This window comes from Loa loa, assembly GCF_000183805.2.
Source record: "Loa loa unplaced genomic scaffold supercont3.3, whole genome shotgun sequence".
NCBI classification, from domain to species: Eukaryota; Metazoa; Nematoda; class Chromadorea; order Rhabditida; family Onchocercidae; genus Loa; species Loa loa.
This window is the reverse complement of record NW_018108183.1, coordinates 530,016-546,685: the sequence shown is the minus strand read 5'-3', so window position 1 is coordinate 546,685 and position 16,670 is coordinate 530,016. Positions and strand designations below refer to the sequence as shown.

Here is a 16,670-nt window from a genome sequence, read left to right as displayed (position 1 = left end):
CGAACTTCGCTTAGATCCTCACGTAATGTAAAATTCAGGATGAGCTGGACAATAAAAAAGAAGATTGGCTATCTGATGGTCAGATATCAATTAAATCTGAAACAGATGACGACTTAGATACTTCCGGAGTAAAGACGGAACCAGAGAGTGATTCGGAATGAAGTGCTTGGGTAATACTGTGTTATATGTTTGTTTCAGCCGAGGAAATGGCAGTAAACTGAATTTTTGATTTTCTTGTATACTTGTTCAAGTTCACCTCCTGATGACAGTGAATCTATGCATAAATGGAGTTTAGGTGGAAAGAAAGTCATAGCAGTTTACTACATTTTACTGTTATGAGTTCAAAGCAGATATATAAAAAAATTATGTCTCTGTTTCTTTTTCAGTTACATACTTTTGATATGAGAAATAAATTTCTTTTTGAACAGTTGATTTATGCATCTTACTTTGTATTCTGTGTTTTTATTTTGGAAATTGTGTCGGCTACAAAAAATAGAGATCTTCCGGGGAATTTCTTCTTGATAACATTGTAGAGGTAACACTAGTGAAAATATCCAGTAATTCTGAAACTGTTTTGGCGAGGTGCTTAATGCACTATCTCGACAGATTTATCCAATTTTGCACCAAAACAGCATTCTAGAACGTACTGTTTGCCAGTAATATCATATTCCGAATTGAGAATGATTATGATCAATCATATTAAGCTCGTCTTATTACCTTACGATTAGGTTCTGTAAAAGTATTTGGAATTCCTTTTGCTTGTTGTTTTACTCGATTGTTCGTAAATTTTGTTCTGTAAGAAATACCATGCAAAGAAGATTGAGCAGAATTTATTGTACAAAAAAAGTGAATATTATTTGTTCAAAAGCACGAATTATTTTGGCCAACAACATGAGGATTGTGAAATTGGCAGTTTAGCATAAATTTCGAATGACTTGACAAAAAATGATGAAATTAGAATTGCAAAAGAAGAAAGGGCAGTGAAATATCAAATACAAATGTATAGATCATTGACTGATTAAGAGTCAGGATTATGAGGTGTTGTGATGTATGGAACAAACGAACTGACATTCTATTCCCTCTTAGTGGATAGGAATTTAACTCTCGAATATAAATTCGTTACTTTTTAGCTGTTTGGTTCTGAACTTTGCTTCTGACGTAATATTTGGGAAGTGGTCGGTTATTTTATTTTTTTTTAAACATCTTAAATTGACTTTTTCTCAATTTACTCGTTCTTCACTTCCAGTCGCATTGTCCAACTTTGAAGAATCTGGCTGATAGGAAACACATTACAATGAATAAATAAATAGGATGAGTCAGCATATAATAAAATAGTTAAACTGAAGTTTCAAGAAAAAAAAACCACCTAATAACGTTGCATATGTTATTGACTATGCACTTGAACTTTCCCGACTAATAATTAGTTTGAAGTGAGCAAGAATGAAATTACTTCGGTTTAAATGAATCGAAGTATATTTTCATTTTCCATATTGGAGTATTAAAAGTATGAATTAAACATAAAATCCTGGAATAAAATAATGCGATATTTCCAGTGGCAACAACCAATATCGGAACAATATGGTCGGATATTAATGGAGAAGTCGAAAATTATTACAGGTAAGGATTTCTTGACATACCTGATTTGTTTATTTGTTAATATTCCACATCTAGAGATTTCTGTTGAATTAAAATACAGAGCGAGCACTAAGTGCTAATTAAGGAAATAAATAGAATGCATCGAACCAATCTCCATGTACCACATTAAACAATGATGGATGTTGTTGGATGAGCAATACGAGAGTTGTCTGAAATGATATTTTGCGCCACATCGATTGAAGAGAAGTTCAAGAAATACGAATACTTAAGATATTCATTAGAGTTAATAAGGCTTACATTATCGAGTTGTTAAGCACATGCAACTTTAGAAATCCTAACAGATAAGAGATTTTCGCTTAACAAATTTGATATATTTGACATGCAAATACGTAACATAGAATGCTCAAAATCGATAACATTAATGAATTACCTGGTCATCGTCGATGTATTTTTGGTGAATCAGGTTGAGGACTACTTGATGGTACAACTGATGAAAGCGATTTAACGAATAGATATCACCACCAAGGAAACCTCCACTTACCACAGCCCAGTTCTTACGGTACAAATCAGTAAGTGTATATCGGAATATATTGTCGAACAATGGTGTCACCTGAAATGAACAATATATTACACAGAATATCTGTTAGTTTCAAGCATCCAGATAACATAATGGAGTTAAACGTAAATCCTGTGGCTAGAAAGGGCTTGAGCGTTATGTTATATGAATTTTCCACTTTCCTGAATAATATCTATGAGAACCCAAAAACACTTATTACCTATGAAATACCGGAAGCTCTTTCATTCTTTGAATCTAAATAACCCTGGGATACACATCCTTCCTATGCATATTGGATATTACTAAAGAAACAATCTCATATTGTCCATTGTCCATTCTTTCACTTTATTGGCAACATAGTTCTCTCATACAATCAATTACCGTTACACTCCGGGTATTTCATTAACCTCTCATACTCTATTATTGATAAACATTGTTTTTGTTATCAACAACCGTATGTAATCAACAACCGTTACAGTATTGTTGCAAGGACTCATTACCTGTACATTAAAAAAAGTTAATTGAACACATATTTTTTCAACAATGTCTGACTTTTCAGTCAGAGACGGATGGTTAAGTCATACAAATTCTCATTCGTGAAATTAAAGAAATGTGAAAACTGATGGATGGACAAAGTTGAATGATACATTCCTTACCTTAATGAGGGAAATTTTCCTGCGTACTAAAGTAGGATGCCAATGAAACGATGGCGGAAATACGGATTGATTGCCATGCGCATAACCAGCATCTAACCAGGCAAAAAATTCACTTTTGAATGGATTACTTATCTGAAATAATTTAGGATGAAATCTTCAGTATGAATAGGAGCACAAGGATCTTTTAACAAGCAATTCTTAATGTTTTTAACTTAACAAGCGTATTCCATTTTAATTTACAAAATATGAATCTGAAGAAATATGATTAACAATTTAAGATTTGTTGAAGTTTTGAAATGTTTAAGTGGCAAGTCTAATTGCAGCTCATTTGATTTATTTATTGTTTAAAGCAACTTTTACAAGCAAATTGATTTGCAGAAGTTTTAAATTTTCTAAAATTTTACTCTGCAATTGTTTTAAAAGATTTACCGAGGCATTGTACAAAAAGTATGACTTGGAGTTAACCAATATGTCATATTTGGCGCTTTTTGATTCCGGATGTGAACTCATGGAACGATCCCACTGCTGACCCCAACGTTTATCGTTTCGTTCATCTGCTATTATTTCCATTGCTGTTTTCATATATCGATAGAGTGGAAGTTCAGCCAAATTAATTGGAATTATCTTGAAATTTCGAGAATATTACATTATCGCTTATCTTTTGAGTATGGAAAAAAGATGTTGGGCACATTAGGCACTTAAGTTAAATGGTATAAGTCGAATTATAATTTTAACATACATAATTAGTAGTGAAAGCATAATTTACCGTTCATCTGTCACTTAATCAAACTTACCATGGTAATATGATCCAAACGATACAATTTCCTTTGAGTGTAAACATGTTTCACGCTTTTCTGATCAACAAAAATGATTAAATTAACTTTTAACTTCAGCAAATTTTCCAGGAAGCCATAATAACTTCCCAATGGACGACGATATTCCCACCAATCGCCTCTCCCGATGTCCAGTAGAGCTGTTACTAAAGTAAAACCTGATGTTGTGACCCTAAAATTATATTCATTTAATGCTTCTTTATATCAATTTTCTTTATGCATAAACATTTTGCTTGAAGGAATAAATCAATGAAGAAGCATATATGTCTTCTGTTGTTTTCATTTGAGGAGTTAATATTGAACTGATGTTCGGATTGTTTTGCCTGGAGAAGATACTCAGAGATTTCATCTGTGATCTTGGAATTTTTTAAACTGCTAACTTCTAAATGTATATGTGGACTAAGGCGTGGATTACTAGCTGTTTGAGGTCAAACTTCTGAAACTCATTTGTTGTTGAACTCTTCAACATCTGCTTCACTGCCGTTCTCTGTTAAAACCTGAAATCCAATTTTGTTTTTGCTAAAATTTGGAAAGATTACTAACTTAGATGGTGTATTTGTAGTCTGTTGAAAAGTTTCCACTGATTTTAAAGGATCCAATACTTCCTGATTTTGAGCTTTTTCCTGGTGCATTTGTAAAACAGTGAATCGAGGATGGGCGGTAATTTCGGTGGATAATGAAGGTTGCAGTTCCCCGGTTTGCGGTTTTCTTTGTATTCCCGTCGACATTTCCAAAAACTTCTGACCTCAAAAGATCTAAACATTAGAATGTGTGACTTGAGCTTGCGACCTCAAAAGACCTAAAACACTGAGTTGTTACTTGAATTCGTGACCTTAAAAAATCTAAATATTATCTGAAAATATACAGTTATCTATATTTAATCGTCAAATCAATATGTAAACAATTAAAGTTATACTTTTTTTTTCGATAAATCAGCATTCTTACCCATATTCGGCAATTGCAATCTGACAGGAACTGAAGGTAATGGTATGGGTGTTGATGACAATAAAGATGATGGAAATGTCGATGGTACTAGTGATCCCAATATTGATAATGGTGATAATGGGATTTGTAACAGAGGTTGTGAGGGTGAAGACAGTAATGGTAAAGTTAGAGGTCTTGTAGTTGGTAATACAACAAACGATTGATGTTGTCGCTTTTGCTGAAGCAATCTGTCAAGAAGTGAAGTCCTTTTTAATGAGATTGAACTTCCTGAAGTACTGAAGACAGCTGTTATTTCTGTGGTAGTAGTAATAGAAGTAACAGTAGGTAGTAGAATTAATGTCTATAATTGTACCTGTAACAATAAGTGGTATTGCTGTTGTTGTTGTTGTTGCTGTTTTTGTTGATGTTGTCGATGTTGTTGTTGTTGCCATTGTTAATGGTGGTGGTGCTGTTGTTGTTGTTGTTGTTGTTGTTGTTGCTATTGTTATCGTTGGTATTGTTGTTGCTGTTGTTGTTGTTGCTGTTGTTGCTATTGTTATCGTTGGTATTGTTGTTACTGTTGTTGTTGTTGTTGCTGTTGCTGTTGATTTTGCTATTGTTGCTTTTGTTGTTGGTGTTGTTGTTGTTAGTGCTGTCGTTGGTGTTATTGTTGTTGTTGTTGATGTTGCTGATTTTGCTATAAAAGTATCAGAAGAGCAGGGGGCAAAAATATTCCACATGAATGATTTTTCTATAGTTTCTTCAGTGAATGAAGTATTTGAAATATCAGATATGATTGAGGAGCTAATATTGTTAGTCACAGTTGTTGCGTGATTCTGAAATATTTCTAGATGACGTCAGATTACTGCATTTTTCAAGTTTTCAGAGTTAAACTGATTCAGCAAAATATAAAATTGAAAGTCTTATAAACTGAAATTACGAAATTTTAAGATTGAATTTCTGAATCATCGAATGAAACCAAAGATACAGCTCAGTAGTTAACGTGGAAAACCACGTTCTTCTCATCTGAAAATGTGTCTACTGTCTATATCTCACCGTAACGTAGATGTTAAATGTAGAATCGATGGTCGGAGTTGTTAAGCTTATATTTTGTTTGTGGATTTGCTCCAATCGTGGTTTCTTAATCCTTACGTACTTCCCAAGCTTCTTATTAAATTTGTACCGACGTCGATGTTTCAATGTTGTTGGAGAATCCATCACAGTTGCATCTGATATCGTTCTTGATGATGATAATACTTGATATTGTATTGTTGGAAAAATTATTATATCTTTTGAAATTTTAACAAGATTTGTGAATTTAGAAATACAAAAGCGTCAGGAAATAGTAGATGAATTTTTGGAAGTTAGTCAGGTTATGATTCATATTCCTTAACAAATTTGTATTCCTTGCACTCAGTTTTTGGATTTTGATTTTCCTCTTGAATTTATGATGATGGCATGATGAAATTTAGACCCTAATTAAACATTTGATTCTGTTCTGACTTCTGTCTTATCCACATTACAAAAAGGAGTATTGAGGAAAATGGTAACAAGTTGAAATTAGATTATAAAAGAGGTCCTTTCAATTAGTCAACCAACCTACAATGTTAGTTTGCATATTCCCCATGAAATTTCATTCGCCAAAGATCAAAACATCTATTCATTTTAAACAACAAAAAAAATCTATGAAAACACTTGACTATCTTAACTTTCTCTGCTTGACTTTCTTACCTATTTTTCCTGAACGAATACTATTAGCATACTTTTGGGTTGTCGCCGAGATTGTTGCCAAATTGATTTTACCCTATGAAATTATCATTTATGACAATAACGTGATAGCAATAAATAAAATGGAACCTTGTTCAAACATTATTTAAATGTCGTATGATGCGAGATGAATGATTCTGATAATTGACATTGGTTATCTTATGATAAATTATGAGGCTAGAATAGAGCTATCAATCAATTATTCAATCATTTTGTTGCAATTTTCTAGCACACTGAGAAATCATCTTCGATCTTTCATTCTTTTAGTTCTTTGAAAAAAAAATTTCCAAGAGAAAAAAAATGACCAGACCAAAGATTTGAAATTTTGTTCGGCATCCACTCATACATAAAACTTACCTAGCTAGTACTATAAAATTAAATGAAGAATAATTAACAAAGCATGTTTGGTTGAATATGAATACCTTGATAACATTGTAGATGATAAACAAATTGGAAAATATAACGATCGTCAGCAACCCAATGATGAGCCAAGGAACATAAAACCTCATTTCTCCACAGTATACCCATCCATGCAATTCACTTTACTGTAAACTTTTTTTTTCTCATTTTAAACTTACTATGACTTTTTATATTGTTGCTTGAATTTTTAACTTAATTATCTTACCTTTAATCCAATAAATCTGAAATTTGAACTCATCATTACATCATTTTTTGACATTTCCTTTAGCATATCAAACAATTTTAAAGCATTTTTCCCTTTCGCAAGCTTTTTATTTGACGTAGATAAATTTCAAAATATATTAAAAAGACTGTTGGCTTGACCTCATTCATCTTTTCATTAATGTTCACAGCATTTCTTATTTTAATATTATTTTAAATAACAACAAATTTTTTCCTTTTGTAGAATGTGCCTTGAATCTTTTCTCATCATAAGCCATTATTTTACAATTATTTTAAGAGACTGACCTATTCAGCTCATCATATTGTGTCCATTTTCCGTGACACTTTTAATAACACGTTGACCTCTCACCCACTTCGTCATATTTTATTATAAATATTTCTGAAAACGAAGTACAACCGAATTTTTGAGAATAAAAGATTTCTACATTTCAATCTTCATTTTTCTTACATTTATGAAACAAATATTTATGAACTGAATCTAATCAAAATTCATGCAGAAAAATCTTACGAAGATATCACCGAGAGTAACTAATGATTGAAAGGTGACAAATGACCATAATTGGGCTGATTAGATATCGTTTGATAGGAAGTACTTCGATGATAAACTTTATTTCATCTATTACTCACTCTGCTTTTCTATGATTTATACGGCTTTTTCTATCCACTATTACGGATAGAGAAATTAAAAGGAAAAAATTTAAATTAATTTATTGTCATATATACAGAGAGTTAAGTCGTAAAAGTGCTGTTTTTGATATTTAACATTTCACAAAGCTGTCGATTCGTCTATTTCTCTCGATTTTCAAGTATTATTTCCTTTCCGATTCCGTAAAGTGTTCGTGACTTCCAAAAGTTACAGTTAAAAATTTTTTGAAAGTTTTTGGGGTACCAAAAGTTTCTCAGATCTTTGGGACAAATTACGGCAGCTGATAGTGCATATTACTTTGATGGTTACTTATTTGGATTATGAAGGACCGTCGACAAAACGTAGACAAACTTCGAGTATTACTTAACTTTATTTCAGGTTAGCTTGCGGGTTCCTTAATCCAAGCTTTCCTGTTAGCCATACCTTAAACTCCATTAAACTTTAATCGTGTTGAATACAAAATGCGATGAATTCTAATTTTTGTACTTTTCTCGAGGTCTTCAAGTCATTCAGCGTTTCTCGATCTTCCTATATCTGTACTGATAATAGTCTTAAACACGAATAAGAACTAATAGGTATGAAAGATGAAAAGTGATAATATTATTGAAGAGATTGATTTAACGACAGATGAGTACTTTGGTTTAATTCATTTTGAATCTTTTTGAATATTCCTCTGTTGAACCGAATATTTTTTCAAGTTAGAATTTAAAATTCAAAAATGAAAATGAGAAAGGTAAATTTGAAAAGATGAGAGAATCTTTTGCTTCATTTTTGAAAGTCATCTTCTCAGAAATTAACTAAATCCCATTGAATGTAAACGACATTTTAAAAAATATAGTAGTAAGTTTTAAAATCTTAGTGTTTCTCAATAAACGGTAAAGAAAAAAGTGAATTACTTACGGGAATGTCACGCTGAAATGTCGCACACATGCTTTTGTTCATATCGTCTCTAAAATAAATTCATTTAATTAAATATTTATTTCAAATTTTAACGAGAAAATGGAAACGTTATCAGCATAACTTTGTGGCTTGTTTATAATAATATCCAACTTTGGAACCTTCTACTTCTTGGTTTTTCATTTCTCTTGAAATGATGAATCATTCTTCTATAGAAGACCCGTCACGAAAGAAGTTTCATTCCCCTCCTTTTTCACTGTTGTAAATTCGCATCCCCTTTTATGATAAAGGAACTGATTACCACGAAATATTCTTAACTTAATTTTACTTATTTAAAATTGAAATCTACACTGATTTGTATTGTGTGATGACGCAGCAAATGTACATCGAATATGACAGTTCGGAAGATGGCTGAGATGGCTGAGAGTCATTTTGTCGTTCACTTAATCAACCTATAGTTCTTTAAGCTATCATTGATTTCAATTAGGAGCCATCTATGAAAGCTCACAATGATAATTTACATCGTCTTGCACTATATTTGATTTTATCAAGCTAACTGTAATTATAAGCACTGCAATTTATTGAAAGCGGTAGATCAAAATATCAGAAATGAAAAATCTAAATTCATATTGTGAAATGTAAATGTAAAGAGAGTTATTTCTGACAGCTAAATGTACTCATCCTTTCTTCAAAACAGCTACTAATAGAAAGATTAATTGATGTTTATGAAGACTAAGTTGCTATTAATTATAAACAAATGAAAGGGTAATAGAGTAAACTTTTTCAGAAGATTGTCACCTAACCATATCATCGTGTATTTGCGCTATTGACATGAATTTCTCACGTCAGTAGCGCAAATGCAGGATGCTAAATGCAAAAAAGACTTTGTTCTATTTGCAGATTCTTGTTTAATATAACTATGCAAATATTCCCAAGATAATGATTAGAAGTAAATTTATTAGCAAAATTAAAAATAGAAAGATTAAATAATAGCTAAAAATGATAGGCGAAAAACTTATAGCGTTTTGATCATAGATATTATTATATTTTATTTGCTTCATTTTTGCAATGATTTATTCAAAGTTTTGAAGATTTCTGAGAAACATCAAATTGTTATTCATAAAAAAAGAAAACAATAAGACACATTTATAATTTACTGACAGTTAGTACTGAACAACATTCAATACTCGGGCTTTAGAATCCTGAACAGGCGCTCAGAGTTTGAAGCTGAGATTTATTCACTCATATATAAACTTATTTCTATGATTACAACTCGACACAGTAATCCCAATAATATCTAATACCAAATTATCTTAGCTAATATGATACGTATATTACGCCAATCGTACTTTAAAATAAATTCGAAAAATTTTCGAACTATTTTTATGTCTTGACTAAAACAACGATAATAATCGAAATGAGAAAGAACTGAAAGCAGTTGCGTCTTGTATGGAAGGATTTACGTCTTGTCCATGCGTGTTACGTGTTACTTTTTAAATGTAACGTTACAATAACATACGCATAAAAATCATGACGTCTAATAACACGATGAATTCCGTTCAGATATTGATTAGAACATAAATTGTTAGAAGGGGACAGTTCAATGCAGAAATATTTATAGACTTTACTGATAACATGCAATTTTGGAAGTAAAAAATCATCGTAAATTGAAAAATAAAAATTTTGAACTTAATATATCGAAATGATTGGAAGATTTGATAAACAATGAAATTATCGGAGAAAATTAAGAGAGAATGGGAAAATGAGGAGAATGTTGAAGAGAAGAGTATGGAAAGAATTGAATGATGTCGTATTTTCCAAGTAAAATCTTTTTCATATGGGACTGTGAAAAATGAAGCAGATGGTAACAACCATGTCACTTTTTTCCCCTAAATTTTCACACTGGATGATGAACTTTTAGTTGTTACTTTAGTATGTGGTGATGAAAATTTTCTATGCTCACAATTTGATAATGAAGAGATTAAGGGAATTCAGGTCCCGAGATATGTTGTTGAAGCAATCAATGGATATTTAGTAAAAGAATCACTTATCGTTTGGGTTAGAAAATGTGATGCGAGCCTAGAAGATTTATTTCATATTTTCATGGAGTATTTCGAGCGAAAGTTATTGGACTTTGAATTAGTTACAATTAGCCAATTAATTCAAAAACAGATAAAAAGGCCAAATACGAAAATGCTGGCCTTAGGAAATAGTATCATAGCTGTTGAGAAAGAGAAAACTACAGTTGAACACACTATCATTACTAAATCTGCTAGGGTCAATTCAACAGCCTAAGGAGATTTGGTTTTTTTTCTTTATCTCCTGTAAATGTAACTAAATTATAGGTCGCTTAAAGTACTGAAGGTAAGATGAAGTAATTGACAAGATAGATCTAAAAATATCCACCAAGCTCAAAATTGATAATACACAATTATAAAGAATGATGTTCCAGTTATAATGAAAGTTCAAGGCAATAGTAGTGATGGAGAATGGCGACAGTAGTGGTCGACGTCAAGTAATGATGTGGGATAATTTAGACCATAATAGCGTTTTTGTTAATGAGTGAGACTGAGACACAATAAATAAATTACTAGAATAATGGATTGTCTTTTTTCTTTTTTTTTTGATGATCGAAGAGTTGGCTGTGATAAAAGTGACAACCACACCTGTCTGTCCATCCGTTCAAAATTTTTCAAAATCTTCTCTATTTTTACATTTTACGGGAGAAAACGGTAAATTTTTCCGAAATTAATACAAGTTATACAATTTCTATATTTAGTAATAAGAGAATAATGTCATATGCACGAGAAACTGCAATGCAAACGTAGTTCAAAGATATAGCTGGGCATTCTGATGTCCAAAAAAAAGAAAAGATAAAGAAAGATGAAGTAATTCTAACCTTATAAAAAAAAATGACAGTCAAAGAGTAAACAATCCAATCTACTTCGAAAACTTTTCTTATTTCTGTAAAATTAAATCATCAATGATCAGTTCATTTTTTTTTGAATTTTGATTGGTGATAGGAAGGAAGAAGAGGAATGTAAATTGAAAAACTAAAAAAATCATGAAAGACTACCAGATGACTAGCATAACAATTTACCTTTAAACATTAAACTAAACAAATCAAATTAAAAAGATTGAAATTGAAACATAAATCATATTTTGTATTTTTGGAAATGTCTGAATCTGTTCAAAAAAAAAGAAGCAAATTTTAAAATTTATGGTTTCATTAATAAATTGTGAAGTTATTTGCTTATCAGAAATTGGTATAAATATTGAAAGGAAAAGTGGTATGAGCGCAAAATAACGAAAAAAAAAAAAAAAGAATGTTGTAAAAGAAACATCACTCAGTGTATACTTCATTTTAATTTTCTCTTCCCTAATTATAAATGTTTGATGATTTTTAATGAAATTTTCATGGTTTGAAATTTTTTTAAATTTCTCACTTTTTTCTTCCTTTGTTTAACCCATTTGTTCAAAGGAAAAAATTTTTTCTTGAAAATTTGATTGCTTGAAAAAAAAGTTTTTTTAAAAAAAAAGAATATATTAATTGTATTGTGATAGTATGATACAATTTGAATTAAATAATTTAAAAATTTACTCGATAAATTTGGAAAAAATCCAATCTTTATTTCTTAAGAATAGCTAAGAAGAAATCATAAATCATAAAGAGAAGAATATGATAGCATTACGTCATCAGGATAATTAGCCATTTAGACTTAAAACCAGTGGAATAATACATTCATTATATGATATGTTCTCGAAATTATTGTATGCAAGTTATGCAAATTTTATATGGTCATCTAAAGGGTCGTAATTACGACAGCAAAGAAAATGTTGCCGAAATATAGAAAATTAACTTATTGAAAATCAGAATAAATGACAGAGTATGTATTATTGTTTATCCGTGATCTTTTTCTTTGCTGTCGTAATTATCTGTTTATCCGTGATCTCATCCTTTCCATCTTTCCTCATCCTCCCATTGTTTCTGATAATCAGTAAATTAATTAATGAAGGAGAGAGTAGCATTTGTTAGCAGTGAACACATTTACTCCTCTCTTCCTAACTCCATTGATATTAATTATCCTTCTTAATCACAATACTTAATTGATATTTGCACATAATGCCAATGAACAAAAGGCTTTCATTAAATTGTGCTTTAAGATTTTGAAAATCGTTGGGAAGGATACTGCGTAATTTTCAAAATGTACAGAAATCGGTTGAAAAGAAAAAAAGAAAAAACTGAATGTACAAAAAAAATTTCAGTTCTTTCATCATTGAATAACAGTTGTTTAATTAAATCGATTGGCATTATCTTTTATCAATGAAAGAATTGTTAAAATTTTCAATGATTCTAAAAAGTTTAATTAAACAATTATTTAATTTATCCAAAGTATTGTTTAACCTTCGAAGATGGCAAAATTTTGGCGTCTTCATTGCGAAATGATACAGAAAGTTACTAGAATAAATATTACTGGAATAGGTAAAAGTATTTCAGGTCTTCACTAGCACTTGGCCAATTCCATCAAAATTTCCACCGAAGAATCCATGTGCCGCCAATGCCAACATTCTTCCTTTGCAATGTACGTACTAACTTTACCTGTTTCATTTCTTCTTAAAAACTGAAAGACTATAAAGCATAAAAACAAATGAAGAATTTCCAGCTGGGAAGGAAAGTCATCAATTAACTTGCGAGAGAGAGAGAAAAAAAAAGAAAAAAAAAACGGTGATAACGAATACAAGAAGCTGTACTTTCGAAAAAGGATACATTAAATTTTAAGGACCGAATAAATTTCCGGAAAAATTTCGACTACTGAATCTGGTACGCCTTGAACGTTATATGAAACATTTATTCACATACTACACAACAAAATTTACCAATAAAATTTCTTAATTTCCGATTATTTCCGTTTATTAAAATCAAATCTGAAAAAAAGCAGTCACTGAAAGAAGAAATTTAGAAAATGGGTATGTAATAAATGTTTCTTTCCCCTCTCTTTCTTTCTCTCCCTTTCCCTCTCTCTCTCTCTCTTCCGGATCGTTCTCCAATAGAAATACGCAAATATTGAGAGCTAGAAATGCACTGGTAAAGAGTACTAGAACAAATAACTTTCCTGACATCTAAAACTAAACAAACATCTCGATATCTCGGAATTCCCGCTCTTAATTACGTTTTAACCCATTTATCCTAAATTACCTCTGCTTTCTCGTTTTTTTTTCTTTTTCTTTTTTTTCAACAAACTTTTTCATCTTTCTCAATACCATTGAAAAAAATTCTTAAAGAAAAAATAATTCCGGTTGCACTTCCAAGATTGATCGGACTTTCGTTAGCTTCTTCTATCCTATTATTCCACTACAAATATCTTCCACTCAAAGGTGAAACGTAATTCTCAATCTACAATTCATCAATTTCAGTTATGTCATAAAGAAGAAAAATGAAGTAAATGATTAAGTAATAACGAATGATCACTTTCATGCATAAATGCTTTTATGAAATATTGAAATTTTCGAAACTAGTGATGTAAAGAGTATGGTAGTCTGTCTGCACATAGCATGCTCAAAATTGCTGATTGAATTTTTACTGGGGTATGAAAGTGGTATTTCCCGGGATTTCTTACAAAAATTTGCATTTTTTCCCAACACACTATTCACATTTGAATTTCATTCATTTCACTGCAAGGATCATTCCCTAGTTTTATTTCTTGTCAATTTTTAAATCTATTAAGCTTAATTTCTATATCAACTAATCATGCATTACTGTTAATAAGAAGAATCAGCAGTGGACTACAAAAAAGATATTGGGGAAGTTCATAAGCATATCAGATCAGAAGGCAATTTAAATAGAGAAATTACAGATGAAGAAAATTACTTTTGCCCTTTCTGTTCAGACCTTTTTTTCGTCTTTATTTATCCAACAAATATATCAAAATGTTTTGAATGAATAAATAACAATCTATGCTTGTTTTACGACTCATAAACATATCTTTTATTGCTCTTATCATTATTATAACGAGACGTTGCTCTTTCATTTAAATTTTACTCGAAAGCTATGAAATGCTTGAAAATGTATATTTATCGATTAACTTTTATATCTAAATAACTTGTTATATTAAATTTAAGAACTTTTAATTAATGCGCGATTTTCGAGCATTTACTTCCTTCCACAGAAACAAAATGAAAAAAGTGCAGACGATGGAGTTTTTTGAAAGCATTGCTTATAGTTTGCATCTGTGGCGAACAATTTAATTGAAGCGAAAACTGCTAAGTATTGTCTAAATACCTATGTCACCATGTCACTATCACCTGTTGCTATTAAAAAAAAAGACAATTTGTAGATTTAAATGGAAATAAAAGAAATTCATATTTATAGGTTATTTCCTTTAGTCGCCAAGTAAAACTGTACAAATTAATCATCATCAAAACAGGAATGGATTGTGAGAGAAATTAGCACAGATCATTTGCTTTTGTGCGGAATGGATGTAATAATTTGAAATTTGAATATAGCAGCACTTTTAAAAAGAGAAGGAAAAAGATAGACAGCAGTTTCCGAGATGAATAAAAGGTTGTCAACGATAACGGCGACATCTATTATTTGTGAAGAAAACGATCCACAATGTTTCAAAGGCAAGTCAATCGATTCATTGATTTCGGAGGGTAAATCTTAACTCTGAAAATTAATCGCTAACAGTCAAGGTGATATGTAAGGCTGATTTTATAATACCTTTAATTGAGCATTGTGCAAATGTTTTATGATTCAAATTTCGTAAAATCAGTGTCAAATTATTTTATTATGTTATACATTGATTTTAGAGACCCGGGATGCTTATTATACAGGTAATTGTCTGTCAGCCATTTGTCGGCAGACAATGAGCAAAAATGGAAAGTGATTCTTGAATTTTAAGAGAATTTTGTGAAATTAGACTAACCTTTGCAAGGACTTAAAATTAATCTCACCTACCTAACTATTTATCACTTTCTCTTTGCTTTTCTAGTTTTATTTGTAATTCTATGAAACTGAAGTAGCTGAGGACTGTCCACTCATCATCTAGACTTAAAAAAGTGTCCATTTAAAACCGGATGAAATATGCGGGGAAGAGAAAAAATCCATGACAAAAGCAGAGCTAAGGGAGACGAATGTCAAATCCTATCGATTTCACCGATTTTTATTTATCGTTTGGATTTAAAACTCAGTTCATAAATGTTCCGAAATTTCCGAAATATGTAAAGATTTTACGGAAGAAAAGTGCTATGTCAAGCAATTTGCAATAAACTGAAGAAATCTTCCGGATGAATCATACTTGGAGACAAAAGTGCTATCACTTTTATAAATCCGAAGATTCGAAAACTTCCAAAATTTTTTAGAACTTTGTCAATTGAGCAGACAAATGAACAGACTGAGCTAAAATTACAAGACAGAATGATGTTGTCACTCGAAAAGCGAGTCACATCAAAGCATGCTGAACAGTCCACTGCATGATTGGAATCTGTCCTCATCATATGCCACTCTTCCGAAAGATTCTGAATTGACATTGTTTTCATCCATCCTATAGTATCCAAACATTCAGAATGTTCTATCAGAGAGATATCATTCTGTGTTAAGCAGATGAAGTGAGAAAATCCTGGGGATAGAAACTGGACGAGAAATTCGATTTACATCAAGGAATGTGAACACTAAACTCTCCCCACACTCTTAACTTTGATTCAACGCCCTCTGGACTATCTCGGTCGTTCCGAGCTATATTCTCCAATTTGTTCTATTGAGCCTGAGTAGCATCACTCAATATCGATGACTGAGTAAGGCTGGCTAATAAGTATTTCGAAACAACCCAAACTACTCATCACTTAATGCGATTGGGAAGGCATGCTGATATTTTATTTTGGAAAGCTTCCCGGTCACCCGCTTTCCAAGAGATTCAAGAGACTTTCCTGTCACCATCTTACCAAGAGATTCAATAAGGCTTCCCAACTATGAAGAAGAACAGCTGGATGACACTATTTTCATAGGCAGACAATTAAAGTTATGGAGCGTAGTATGCCAACCAACCAATCGCAAGTCGTTACCTAGCCTGACAATCGGTGGCAAGTGACGTTGAGGGGTTACTGGTGGCTTAGTTCCATTTATCAGGGTGACGTTAAAGGCGGGGGAACTAATG

The 16,670-nt window shown here is 31.5% G+C and overlaps 5 protein-coding genes across 5 annotated transcripts in view; 3 read left to right on the top strand and 2 right to left on the bottom strand.

The window, feature by feature from the left end:
* The window catches only part of LOAG_11085, a gene marked incomplete at its 5' end in the record, with an annotated part of 2,721 nt that extends 2,054 nt beyond the window's left edge, over positions 1–667 (top strand). The window contains one exon of the mRNA XM_020448291.1: positions 39–667. Within this exon, the coding sequence (XP_020301551.1) occupies positions 39–161 (123 nt within the window). The 3' untranslated portion in view covers positions 162–667. The remainder of the gene's footprint in view (positions 1–38) is intronic.
* Positions 668–1,715: 1,048 nt separating this feature from the next.
* Positions 1,716–4,369, bottom strand: LOAG_16434 (hypothetical protein; the record flags this gene model as incomplete). Its single annotated transcript, XM_003137033.2, has 6 exons — positions 1,716–1,805; positions 2,027–2,206; positions 2,809–2,940; positions 3,238–3,432; positions 3,603–3,813; positions 4,185–4,369. 6 exons carry the CDS (start codon positions 4,367–4,369, stop codon positions 1,716–1,718), a joined length of 993 nt encoding a protein of 330 aa, XP_003137081.2.
* A 182-nt stretch (positions 4,370–4,551) lies between these two features.
* On the bottom strand, positions 4,552–5,783 carry LOAG_16433 (hypothetical protein; the record flags this gene model as incomplete). Its single annotated transcript, XM_020449087.1, has 3 exons — positions 4,552–4,853; positions 4,939–5,401; positions 5,622–5,783. The coding sequence occupies 3 exons, from the start codon at positions 5,781–5,783 to the stop codon at positions 4,552–4,554; spliced, it is 927 nt and encodes a 308-aa protein (XP_020307458.1).
* Positions 5,784–10,242: 4,459 nt separating this feature from the next.
* Positions 10,243–11,083, top strand: LOAG_01493 (hypothetical protein; the record flags this gene model as incomplete). The annotated part of the gene is made up of 3 exons (XM_003137032.1): positions 10,243–10,303; positions 10,451–10,794; positions 10,988–11,083. The coding sequence occupies 3 exons, from the start codon at positions 10,243–10,245 to the stop codon at positions 11,081–11,083; spliced, it is 501 nt and encodes a 166-aa protein (XP_003137080.1).
* Positions 11,084–15,068: 3,985 nt separating this feature from the next.
* Positions 15,069–15,404, top strand: LOAG_01492 (hypothetical protein; the record flags this gene model as incomplete). The annotated part of the gene is made up of 2 exons (XM_003137031.1): positions 15,069–15,171; positions 15,328–15,404. 2 exons carry the CDS (start codon positions 15,069–15,071, stop codon positions 15,402–15,404), a joined length of 180 nt encoding a protein of 59 aa, XP_003137079.1.
* Positions 15,405–16,670: the final 1,266 nt, after the last annotated feature.